This window comes from Saccostrea cucullata, unplaced genomic scaffold (assembly GCF_032062105.1).
Source record: "Saccostrea cucullata isolate Sc308-1 unplaced genomic scaffold, CSIRO_AGI_Scuc_v1 ctg167, whole genome shotgun sequence".
NCBI lineage: Eukaryota > Metazoa > Mollusca > Bivalvia > Ostreida > Ostreidae > Saccostrea > Saccostrea cuccullata.
The window spans coordinates 576,175-589,784 of NW_026939192.1; the positions used below are offsets into that span (position 1 = coordinate 576,175).

Here is a 13,610-nt window from a genome sequence, read left to right on the forward strand (position 1 = left end):
ATATGAATCCAATAAAAATTGACACAACACTTACATATACCATCGAATTACTCTCTTTATTTAAGAGAGGTGAGACAGAGATACCGTACTGACCCTCCCTCTTGGTAAAGTGGAATTTCTTTTACATTTACAAACAAGACTCCTCAGTTCATCTCTAAAGGATGGACAAGTCAAAAAATACATGAAGAAATGACCAGCACTGTTCACATACTGCAGCATATTTCCAATCGTCCAAGCCAATTTATACTGGGCAAACTGCTTCCCTTGGTAGTCAGTGTCAACGAAAAGGGACTTGGGCAGTTCTACGATGATGATTGGACACGTCAGGACAAGGAACACAGAACTCACTGTTAGCAGCAACTTTGTCAAGTGTGACGATCGTCTGGCAGTGAGACTCTCCTTTCTTATCTCATTGGTAATAGAAAATTTTGAATCTCTGTACGAAAAAGCTTTTTTCCTGGATTTTGTAATGGCTCTGACAAGTAAAATATTACAGGAGAACATTATCAGGAAAGGGAGCACACAAAACACACAGAAATCTATCCACGGCCAGACATCAGAGGTGAAGTAGTTAGCTTCAACGCAAGGTTCCTCTTCGTCAGATGTTTTCATATTCCAGAATAAGTGTACATTTAGAGCAATCATCCCAATAAAGATGGCAGTAATAGTGGCTTTGCAAATTTTAAAGTGATCGTATGTTCTAGCTTTCAGTGGTAAGCAAACGGCAATACAACGATCCACTGTGACTGCAACCAGAATCCAGTTAGTAAAGTCTGTAGACAAGTAGACAAGAAAGGTATGGATCTTACAACCAATGGAATAATTTCGAATATTGACTTTGAAAGCATAGTTAATCCAATCTGGAAACAGACATCCGTTCAACAATAAAATATCTCCAAGGGCTAGATATTTGAGATATGTAAAGGAAGAGGATCTAAATCGACATAGTTTGTGCTGATTGAGAACGATTACAGACAGAAGACTGCCCACATTTCCGACAACAATGAGAAAAGGAGAAAGGAATGTCCACAAAGCCTTCTGAATTTTATATTCTGAAACCTCCCTAAACAGAACACTATCAGAGGAGTTGCTCGACATTTTGTGTCCGAAATGTAGTCTTCTTGGTGAACTTCTGCATCCAAGACATGCTCCGGGATAATTGAAACTCTGTAACGATTCCTCTGTTTAAACATGATTGAAAGATAACGTTTTTCTTCACTCTTCACAAAAGACAGATGAGTAAACAAATTGAACATGAATTTTTTTTTACTTCAAAGCTACATTTCTTGGTTATAATTAAAATACCATAACCGAATTTTGGTGTCGAGGATGATAGAGTCATTAATGTCTCAAAACTTTAATCGGTAATTTATTGAATGAGTATAAACTGATGATAAAGCAGTCTCAATTCAAACAGTATTGCATCTAAAATGTTCGAGTTTTATGCATTATTTATGCATTATTTACTTAGTACTCATTTATTTCTTTATCTTTTTTGCAATCATATGTATCAAAGAAAAAAAATTGTATGTTGACTTAAAACTCAGAAAATTTTCACCTTTTTATTTCTTACAGATTTCTGTTGAAGACATACTGTACACGTGAAAGGAATAAAAATAACCACAGAAGTTAATCACGCATACTTTTTTGTGCATGCTTGATGATGTATATATTTTTTTTACAAGAAGTGCAAAAATATTTTTTAAATTTGAATTACGATTGATCAGTTCTATTACAATCAAAACAAGAAAAGAAAGTGATAGTAGAAAATGAATTAAAATCTGCTAGCTGAACGCTTGAGTTTTAAAGTTCTTAATATCTGTAAAAGCAATCTTCTAGATTTCTTTTTTCTTTTTTTTTACAATCGAAAAGTTAAGTTTAAGAGCTGTTTTACAGACTAAAGACAACCAAGTAGCAACTTGATTGTATGACAAGCAAGATGATTTCAGCTTTTCTATCTTCAACTTTCCTTATCTATGTAGTAATATTCCAGTATCACCTGCTTATATCTCCCAACTTTTTCGCTGATCAAGAGCTTGCTCTGAGTATCAATCTTTAAAGCAAGGTATGCTACTCACTGATAAATTTATGTTACAGGAATTTCAAAGTCGACATTTTAAAAATTTTATTATAAAAATGACCTTTTTAGCAACTTTTATCTATAGCTATTATTTGGTCGTATTTTTACTGTCTGGTTTCACACCAAATGTTAGGCCTTTGATTTAAAATTCGTCAAATCTGTAATGATTTTAGAAAACGATCGATAGTACTAAAGTGTGTTATGTAAAGATTTAAAATGATATAAACAGTATGTCAATTCAACTGTCAAAGTTTTAAAGATCTTCTTTCGTTTTCAATGAAGCGAGTGCGTGTCAAATCTTTCTTTAGGAACGCATTTACTGGAATTAAATACTTTTCATAACGTTAGAATGTTTGTTGTATAAAATCTTAAAATGGAAGATTGTACACTTCCTCTTGATAAAAATGAATTCGACTCACTAGATACTGATGAATGTAGCACAACTGAAGACGGCGGAAGTCTAGACGAAGAGGTTCCGGAAGTAAGGCAACGCGCTCCATCACACGCTGTCATTACCTCTATATCTGAAGATGAAAACTTGAAAGAGTCAACACCAAACTGGGAAGGTATAAGAACTTATCATTTATTGTTATTTAAAATAAGGATAAGATAATTATCAACCATTTATTAAATAATTTGGTTCTTATAGGTTATTTTCTATGTTTATATAGCAGATTTGATTTTTTTTCAATCTATTTTCTCTTCTCTTTATAATATTTACGTACATGTATTTTCTGCTCATCAGAACCATCTTGATATGCTTTTAAATATTGCTGAAATAAGCCCGTTTTAAAATTATTGTTTTTTAAAGTATGATATAACTGTATTAAAAAGAGTCTCAAATATTGATTTTTATTTTAATGAGTGTATTCAGGCACCGAGAAAAACACATACTACACAAATAACACCTTTAAACAAGCATCTATGCTTATGAAAACAAAAGATCGATTACTTGTACTTCTTTTGAAGATTATAAGGAAATATTCAACAAGTTCGATGCAGACAAAGATGGCTACTTGTCATCGAATGATATCAGACAAGTTCTGCATGCCTATGGTATTGTTTCAACTGAGGGCGAGTTACAAGAGGTGCTAGCGGAATTCGACAAGAAAGGTATACCTGTAGCACAGGTATTTTTCTTATTTTGTTTGGAGACATGCCTACATATCTTAGATTATGTCAACTTAAAGTAAAGCCAAAAAAAACTTTGTCAACATGCAAAGATCAGTCAAAATATTGTGGGGGAATATGTTGTTGTTGTGCTAAATCACTCGGAGCTCCTCTTGAGCTAATTAATGCATGTACTAGGGCTGTTCAATAAATAATGTCCTCGGTGCTCGAAAAGAAATAATAAACGCTTTTCAATGATTTAGTCTTAATGATTTCACTTAAATATTCTCTTTTAATATGAACACAGGTCCGTAACATTTTTACCTACTTTCTGATTGTTTTAGAACACATTTTTGAGCAGGACCCATCGTACACTGGAATATGGCAGATCCTATGATTTCCTGGACTTTTCTTCTTTCTGAAATGTGTTTTTTTCAAGTTTGGAAAATGATACAAATCAAAGGGTGAAAGATCTGGCCAATTTTGTTGGTGTGACAAAACACTAACAATCTGTTTATCCCCCAAACTCCTTTTCTCTTCATGGCGTATGGGTTTGGACGCTATCATGAACTTGAATGTAGTGGATACCTGATTCTGGTTCCATCCTCTCATAAACCTTTCATTTGTTGCAAAAATTTGCTTTCTACACTTCTCCAGAGAATAAACTGCCTCCCCGAATAACAATTTGGACAATAAAACCACTAATATTTAAGAAAATGGCATATAAGCCTGTTTCTGTGCTTTTGCAATTCTTTGCTTTTCTCAGACCTTGGCTGTTTTTATCAAGTGCATCTAATCATAAATTTGTTTTAAGGGTTGAAAGCAATGGATTCAAGTTTCATTATCTGTTTGAATTTCAGAAAAACGTTGATAACTACAATTTTTGATTTTTTTTAAATAATTGTTTAGATATTCTAACACGCTGTCGTTTTCACTCATTTTTCAAAACATAGGGTGACCATTGAGTACTAAGCATTTTTACTGTCAAATGTTTCTTTAAAACAGTGTTAACTCCAACCAAAACGATGCCTTTTAATTATGCCATGTGTAGTAAAGTTAATAAAACATCGTCAGTGATGATTGTTGAATTTTGGCAAACAGTACATTGGTTGTTGTAAGTCCTTGTCGTCAAGGACGGTACCCATTTTTGATGCCAATTAAATCTTTTTTGTTCATTGAAATCCACGTGCTCAAGTGGCTATAAAACACACATTGGTTGCTGTAAATTTGTCATATTTCAGTGAACATTCCTTTGGGATTCTTAACGAGTTATGCAACAGCTTAAATGAAGCGTTTAATTTCACTTTAGTTTACTGATTCTTCACCATTCATTTTTAATGCAGTGTCTCGAATAGCCCTTGTTTTCCAGCTTCTCACAATGAAACTATGTGATGAAAAGTGGTCACATAAACTGTAATCAATTCATTAAAGATTCAATCATGAGAGAAAGTCAAGCTTTATGTCATATGATTTCTATACTGTATGTTATAGAGCTCAGGACATTATTTATTGAACAGCCCTCGTACAATCATTTAATCCAATCCAAAACTCCTAATATCATTCCTTTGAAAACGAGTTACATTGTTGCAAGTCCAACTTTAGTGAAGAAATTTATGCAGTGCGAAATATGAAATAGGTTAAAAGGTGAAGAAATGCATCCATTTGATGCATATTTCTTCATCAAAAGCATTCGAGTTTGTATGGGGGATGCAAAGTCAAAAACGAATTGCCTATTGATGGGCACTTAACAATATTTTGAAAAAGACAACTGTTTCTGCAGGGGGGGGGATGGAGGACCATGATTTGATTTTTAATTTCTTTATAAATATAGGCAATGGTTTGGTAACTCTGGACAAATTCGTGTCTGTAATGAACAGCCACAAAGGTCCGTTCAGTAAAAAAGACGAAAAAGATTTTGAATTTCACGAGGTGTTTAGAGTGCTCGATAAGACCGGAACAGGAAGTATAACCCCACAGGCTCTGTGTGAGTTTATGGCAGAATTTGAACCTTCATTTGATGAGGAACACGCTTTTGACCTTGTTAAGCAGTTTGACACAAAGGGCAATGGTGATTTGTGTTTTGAAGGTAAACAAATATATAGTTTTATTAAATATATTATACAATGCAATTTAAAATTTATTCAATATTTATGTCAAATCTTGGTTCATTCTAACTTCAGTACCCGGAAAATGGGTGCAGTTTAGGGAGATACGGTATCTTAAGCTGTCAACAATCATTTGGCAAAGAAAAAATTCATACATTTTAGGTTTAAAATTTGATGATTTTTGTATAATCCTTATCTGGAGCTCTTCTCTTTTATAAGCAGATCCAGATAGTCTGAAAATGGCTTCCACCCTCAGCCTCTATAACCATTTAATGCTTTCATGTAGACATAATGTGAGGGTGTTAAATTTATGTGTTTTGTAAAATAAATGTTTTCTTTTTGTCATAGATTTTGTGAAATTATTAATAGCAAGGGTTTGATTTGATGTGAGGATTACATTCAGTAACGACAACTGGATCCAGACTTCTGTCTCTCTACAAGAGTTACTCCTCTTCACCGGTGTCCTGGAAGTGCCAACCAGTGGGAACAATCTAAGTTCTGCATACTGTTATACGTCTTTTTTTTTAATTACAATTTAATAAGACTCTTTATCCTTCCATAATAAACGCACATAAATAAATATCATAAAATCAATATGTTTTATAAACATACCAGGGTAATACATAATCGATTTATGTTCGGTTACATAATTATGTTATTCTTTTCTTCTCTTTGACATCTGTAATTTGATTTTGTTTGAAATAAGAAAAACAACGTTTGACAAAACAATCAGGAACCATTACTGGATTTAATCAAACTTTAAAATACCTTAAAAATCTCTTTACATGAGAAATATATAATTATTTCATTTCACACTCCGCATCAGCCCAAGATCCCTACATGTATATCAACCTGAGGGCCTAAGCCTCATATATAGGGCTGATAAACGATCTTTATCGAGAAAGTGATAAGCAATAGGGTACAATATATGTTTTATTTCATTACATCCTTAGTGAAAACATACAAATGATTATTCAAAAGCGGTATCATTTTACTAGAGAACAAATAGAAAAAAGGAATATAAAAACTATAGATTTTCCCATTAATGGTAAAGTTAAATAATACCTCCATAAGTTATTTTTTTGATTTTTGATCACAGTCAGAAAATTAATATTGTTGTAGGAAATTGTTACATATAAAATTTTACTGCACCTTAATTCATGTGATTGCTAAATGCTTTTTACGAAATAGAAATTATATAAAACCAGTTCTGCAAGCAAATGATACTGTTTTGTTTTGTTATATATTTTACATGTATCTGTGGCATTTTTTTTTCTCACTTTGAATGGAATCAACATCTTCAAAGTTCCATGTGCAATATACCAATTTTATATATTTTAGCAATTTATACCACTAAAAATATATAATCCTGATGTTTCTCAATTTGATGTATCAAGATTTTTTTTTAATTTTAAGACTCTATTTCTCAATTGTCAGTCTCAGCTCATCAGTTTTATAGATTCCCCAGTTCGTAGACTCTGCTTCTCAATGTTTAGTCTCAATTCTCATTCTCAATTCATAAGATATCAGACTCAATGCCTCAGTTCTCAGCCTCATTTTTTCAATTTTCGGTATTATTTTTTAAGTTCCCAGACTCATCTTCTCAGTTCTCAGACACAGCCTTTCAATTCCTAGACTTCATCGACTCAACTCCTCAGTTCCCAGTTTTTTAGACTCAAATCCCTCGATTTCCATTCTTCTTAAGGGGGCCGACTATAGTTTCCACTGCGCAATATTTCGCGCATCATAGTAAAATGAAGGTATTTACTGTTTTGATGCAATTTTTTTCGCTTAATTATTAAAATTTAAACAAGATTAAGAAATTATAGGTATAAAAATGTAATTACAATTTGATATAACTGATTTTTTAAGCGATTTTGCAATTGATAGGTAGGTTGACGTCGCTGCAGTGTCTTTTTGACGTTATGATAAACTGAAGCTCTTAAAGAAAGGGGTAATAAAAATACTATTAAAGAAAAAGTAATAAATATACGCTCTTGAAATTTAAAACATAGGAATTTGAGAATATCTCCAATATTTTTGTTATGTTTTCATGTGAATCCATTTTGTACGTCATATTTTGTAGTACTCTATAAAAATAGTAAAATTTGCTAATTTATTGCATTTTGAGATGCCCCCTCTGGTAACAAGACGGTAGAATTTTGTGTTTCGTACATATATTGTATAATATAGTATTACTCATCAAATATTATAGTTTGAACAAAATGTCTATTGTAGTATTTGTATAATTTGCTTTAAAGTGCTAAATTTAGCATTTTCCTATATAATCCTATAGTAAATGTACCTGTATTTTGAGACGGTCCCTCAAAAATACCTGGACGGTAGATTTCCCCCAAACTTTGCATGTACACTGAAGTTAATATAAGTTATATGTGGTATAAAAATGAAGAGTTTCGCTATTGTAGTTTTCACACAATAAAACTATAGTCGGTCCCCTTAAATTCATCCGCTCAGTTTCCAGACTTCTTATAGACTCAGCCTCTCAGTTTCTACATGGACGCAATATGAGCTGAAATTTTCAAGTCGAAATTTTGTGTTGAAAAAAAATCAGTTGATATTCATATATATATGAAAAGAATGAAGATTTATAAACGTTTCTTTTACATAGTATTATCGGAAAAGTTTTTGAAGAAGTCCCGGTTGCAGGGACATTTTGCTTTATTTATTTTTTTGTTTCCCTGAACGAGATTTTTTTCCTTAAAATATGTTAAAATACTTAACATTTCTCTGATAAAATAGAACTTTTGGTGAAAAGAATTTCTTATAAACCGAATTATAATAATATAAGATTTCAATTCAATTCAGTAAAAAAAATCACAAAAACACACCTGATATTGTTTCAAAAATTTCTCAAAATTTTACGGCGGCGAACCCTGATTTATTAAGGAATGACTCTAATTTTTGGCCAAATTATCGAGTATAATATGGTTTGGGTCAGTTTACGCTTTATAATCCGCGAAGCGGATTATAAAAAAGCGTAAACTGATCCAAACCAAATTATACTCGATAATTTGGCCAAGAATTATCAGACAACAGGAGAACACATTCAAAACTTTCAGAGATGTCGAGAGGACATACAGTCAGAGCCATTCCTTATAATTTAATTTTAAATTAATTATTTAACTGGGGATGTAAAATTGTGTTGTTTTTATGAGTTCAAATTTACCGCGCAATAATACAACCGTAGTAACGGAAGTGATGGGAAGCGAGGGGAGGTAAAAACTGATACATAGATCTAGCAGCCATGATGCTTGTTTACATCAGGTAAGATCGAGTAACTGTTTGAAATTAAAGGTACATTCATTAAATCTGGAATTTTCCATGAATCCCAAGGACTGGAAATGAGGGGATTGATGGATACAGTTGATTATGTTGGTTGTCAAGAGGGTGTGTCCCCATACCAAACCAGATTATACAAAATGTTATGCGTTCCTTTTGGGAAATCAACCAATGAGAGGCAAGATTACAAGCAAAATTAAATTATTTGTATTTGAAGTAATTTTCTCCAAAATTATACATGTATACGAATAAGGACTAACGAGATTGCGGCTTTTGTCAGAGAATTATCGACAGTAAAACAGCAAATACCACTTGAAATCATGATTTTTTAAAGACAACTTTTTAGAATGATTAAAGCTCGGAAAATGAAGGCAAATTTCGTTCGATCTTATAATGGATAACACCTGCAATTTAAAATGTAAACCTAGGACTTTGACACGTTTAAAGTGTTCGTGTGCCCTGGCGAGCATTGTTTACCTGTGCAGTGACCCACCCTTACCTTTAACTTTCGCCGCAATGCGACAAAATTTTCTTTCGGTGAGACCCGCAATGCGACAAATCTCCATAGCGCCTTATCACAATCCGTCTGCTCTTACCTGAGGGTTGTATTTTAATTTCTATTCATTGAATGTCGCTATATTCCCTTCCTTTTTCACGTCCACGTGTACCCTAAAATTAAGAATTGAATTTAGGATAAGAGTACATATTCAAAACTTTGTAAAACAATTGGTATAACATATCCGGTCAAAACGATTTGTGTAAGGGTAAAGGATATATCCCGAAAAAATTCGTATTTTAACAAATCTAGTTAATTTATTGAAAACGAAAAAATCCGAATAAATCTGATGCTAGGAGCTTTTATTCCCGTAACTATATAGTTCTTTGATTGCTTAAAAATGACTATATAGGAAAAGTTTGCATAATTTAGCATTTGTTGACATCCAAACATTTTTCATCATTCTTTGCTACAATGCAAGACCTGCATGTACATATATACGCATATTTATACATTTTTAAGGGAAAAAACAGTTGTTGAAAATGATATCAATTTTATTATATAATTCAAAATGTTTATTACATCTAAAAAGGTCATTTAAAAAAATGTCAATGCTTATCACACGATGATGCATTTTATTTACAGAAAGTATACATTGTATAAATATAAACATCGTATTAAGTATATCTTGAAATAATAAGCACAAATTAAACAATTTAATTACCCCCATCCTGATATGTAATTATTACATCACGATAGGATGCCGTAATCGCCTTTTAAAACTGCCAAATTATCGACAGGTCATTGATTAGAGCTATTGCTACTGGTAACAAAGACCCATTGAAAAGTTGGTCTGTTTTACTCCCTTTACATACTTATCTTTGTATGATTAAGCCTTTGAGAAAATATTTTAAATCTGCTTTTGTTTGGCGGGCCGGGACTTGCATTGACCAGTTTTACTGTTAAAGGCTGGACGCCTTGGTCCTTACCACTCAGACGACAGCAGTAGAAGCGAGCAGTCATGGTAGGTGGTTTTTAACATTTTAAGAACTGATTCATTTTAATGCAGTTTGAATATGTTAGATTTACCTAAGAAAGTACAAAAAGGATTTCTCAAATTCATTTTAAAAGAAAAAAAAATGTGCACAAAATATTCTCAGTTATGCCATTAGATCCAATATCACGAATTCTCCGTATTGGTATCTTAAGTTACTAAATGACTGACGTACTTTGACGTACTTTTTTTTTTACCAGATGACTTTATTTGTACTTCTTTTTGACAGGATCATTATGCTATTTATAATGTATAGTCTTATTAAGAATTAAAAATATGTCGTTAACTCCGTTGCCAATATTATTTTATATGGACATACATGTACATGTACCATGATCATCATAAAAAGAAATTTAAAATGCGACAGAAATAAATATCTCTTAAAATACATGTATGCAATTTATATAATGTACCTCTGTCAAACACTTGAATAGTGTTGAATTTCTTATTCAAAGAACCTGTTTTATACATGAAAAAATAAGATATCACCATAGTCACCACGCTTCTTCGAATGAATGAACTTGCAAAAATGTATGTGATCAAACCTTTAAGCTCGAATCAATGTTTCTTGTCATATTTTAAAAACAAAATAATATAGCAGTTAGAATATAATCCATATGATTATATATATGTAGAAGAATCAAATTTTTATTTATTTGTTCGAGTCATGAAATTGCCATGAATGATTAAATGAATAGAAATCAGCCTGATAATACTTAGATGAAAACATAAAACTGTTGTTGTTATGGGTGGAGGAGTACAGTGTGGTCCATAGTAATATCTTCATATGTAACTATAAGCTGTGTATGGTCAGTAATAAAGGAATTTTTGAGCGGAAATACGCACTAAATCGAATACTTGCTAGAAATCGTATATTCGTGACAGGATCATTAGGTAATAGGCCTTATATCTATGAAGGAAATTATATACATGTACCACAATGTTCGAATGCACTGGAAATCAAGACTTAAAACTTTTCCCTCAGAATTTCAAATGCCGACTTGATCATTAATTATTCTAGGTGCCATATAAAACTTAATTCTATGATTTCTTTCAAACTGCCATTTTAATACAGTCTTTTAATGTATTTTCTTTTGTAGGCCGATCAACTTTCTGAAGAGCAAATTGCTGGTAAGCACTTTTCCATATGAAGTAATTGTGATTTAATGAAAATCCCCTTAAATCTTCTTTTGTTATAATGACAATGATTAATTGAACCAACATTATTCTGATTAACTATCATTGAATTTCAGAATTCAAAGAGGCTTTCAGTCTTTTTGATAAAGATGGTGATGGAACCATTACAACAAAAGAACTGGGTACAGTGATGAGGTCACTGGGTCAGAATCCCACAGAGGCAGAACTACAAGACATGATCAACGAAGTAGATGCTGATGGTAATTTTTGGAATTGTTTAATTCATTCTGCTGATATCTATAATCCTCCTATAATTATAATATCATTAGTGCTTAAAATCATTAAATAACATATAGCGTTTGATCTTGTACAGGAAACGGAACCATCGATTTCCCAGAATTCCTCACCATGATGGCGAAGAAAATGAAGGACTCAGATTCCGAGGAGGAACTCCGCGAAGCTTTCCGTGTGTTTGATAAAGACGGCAATGGATTCATTAGTGCTGCCGAGTTACGTCACGTGATGACAAACTTGGGTGAAAAATTAACAGACGAAGAGGTTGATGAGATGATCAGGGAAGCTGATTTGGACGGTGACGGACAAGTTAATTATGAGGGTACGTAAGATGATAACCTATTAGGACACTCTTTGTATTTATGATATTCATAGAAACTAATAAGTAAATGTTATCATCTTTTGAATGGTGAAGACGGCTTAAACAATTTATCTTTTTGTTTGTTTTTTTTTACATCCGAAATTAATGACGGACATAAGTACATGTAGGAGACTATGAGATAAATGATATATAGCTTTTTCCTTCAATGTGAACTTAAAACATATTTTATATAATTATATATTTATATTTATACTCTTCTTTCTATTTTTCTGCAGAATTCGTAAGAATGATGACAAGTAAATAAAGAGAAGGACTTTTCCATGTTTTCTTCAATTAGAAATATATTGACAATGGAGTCTTTAGCCTGAAAGTTCACATCCGTGTGTCCGTTCAAAGTCATATCATCCATATCCATAAGTGTGATATTTTTTTTATACCCTTCCAGGACAGAGGCATATAATGACACTTTACAAAACAATTTTTTTTAAGTTTTGTGATCTGAGACTGGTATATTTTATATAAACTTTTTTGTATTGTTGAATAAAATCTGTTGACAACTATTTGTATTTTGTTTTTCTTATATTTGAAATACGAAAAAGGAAAGATCTTTTCACAGAAAGGACAAATAAAGAAATATTGGTTGCATTTGAACCTATCATTATTCAGAATCATTAAAAGGTGTATGTGAAGATTTACATACTAAACTTCATAAAATGTTTTAACATAACATTGATATGGATATGATTCCAGAAGCTCTAGTTAAATTATGTAAATACAGCTTGACTATCAAAAAGGTTTAGAAGAACATAATGATCAATTATTGATAAATAGCTACCCATGCAGCCAGACTTGATTTTTATATATACCGTGTTTACAAGCTGTAAATACATCTACTTTATTGAAATATTTCATCAAAATTGATATGTTATCCATTGATTTAGTAAATATCAAAGTAAATATTAAAACAATTCCTAAGCGACATTCGACTTCAGGGTACGGGCACCTGCTGTTTACAAATACCTCATAAAATATGTAAACACGATGCATTAATAAACGTGGTGTCTTCTTGCCGTGAGTTTGTCCCTGAATTAAAACAGAGAAAAGGATGGGTAATTGTCAGCCAAGGCAGAAAGGGTTTAAATGTACCAAACACTCTTAAATGACAATTAAAGTTACAAAATTACACTAGAATGCTATCATTTTAAACCTTATTTTTCTTTCATTGCCGGACCTACATGACCTACAATAGATTACGGCCGCAAGTAAGATTGTCCGCAATGCGACAAATCACCATAGCACTATTTACTTATGTATAACAAGAAAGTATTTGTCCCCCAGGATTTAGGTTAGAAATCAACACTTGTATAAACTACTCTCAGGTGGCTTTTGTTCTCTTGAATAACTTTTTATATTGTTATTAAAATTCTGTGTATAACACCAGTCTTTTAATAAATGCAGATTGTCAATTGCGAAACATGAAGTACATTAAACTGAAAACAATGACTTTATCTGATAACACACTATTACTAGCTTAAAGTCAATAATTGATTAGTAGTATCATGTAAATAGAGGAATGCGACACGTGAAAGGTGATTGATTGATGGTCTTAACTGCACTGAATTTGCACAAAAAGGACCTAGTAACCAATATTACATTTAAAAAATAAGCTATTCTTGTATAAACGGACTTGAAGAAGTAAATTTATGGTTGAA

At 32.2% G+C, this 13,610-nt stretch overlaps 3 protein-coding genes across 3 annotated transcripts; 2 read left to right on the plus strand and 1 right to left on the minus strand.

Moving 5' to 3' along the window:
• Nucleotides 1-60: 60 nt before the first annotated feature.
• Nucleotides 61-1,133, minus strand: LOC134252516 (FMRFamide receptor-like). The gene has a single exon (XM_062735011.1). The coding sequence runs from the start codon at nt 1,096-1,098 to the stop codon at nt 61-63; it is 1,038 nt and encodes a 345-aa protein (XP_062590995.1). The 5' UTR covers nt 1,099-1,133.
• A 1,153-nt stretch (nt 1,134-2,286) lies between these two features.
• LOC134252501 (uncharacterized) lies at nt 2,287-5,875 on the plus strand. Its single transcript, XM_062734994.1, has 4 exons — nt 2,287-2,646; nt 3,050-3,193; nt 5,022-5,276; nt 5,644-5,875. The coding sequence occupies exons 1-4, from the start codon at nt 2,454-2,456 to the stop codon at nt 5,673-5,675; spliced, it is 624 nt and encodes a 207-aa protein (XP_062590978.1). The 5' UTR covers nt 2,287-2,453; the 3' UTR covers nt 5,676-5,875.
• Nucleotides 5,876-9,927: 4,052 nt separating this feature from the next.
• Nucleotides 9,928-12,460, plus strand: LOC134252506 (calmodulin-like). The gene is made up of 5 exons (XM_062735002.1): nt 9,928-10,115; nt 11,246-11,276; nt 11,399-11,542; nt 11,656-11,898; nt 12,174-12,460. The coding sequence occupies exons 1-5, from the start codon at nt 10,113-10,115 to the stop codon at nt 12,200-12,202; spliced, it is 450 nt and encodes a 149-aa protein (XP_062590986.1). The 5' UTR covers nt 9,928-10,112; the 3' UTR covers nt 12,203-12,460.
• Nucleotides 12,461-13,610: the final 1,150 nt, after the last annotated feature.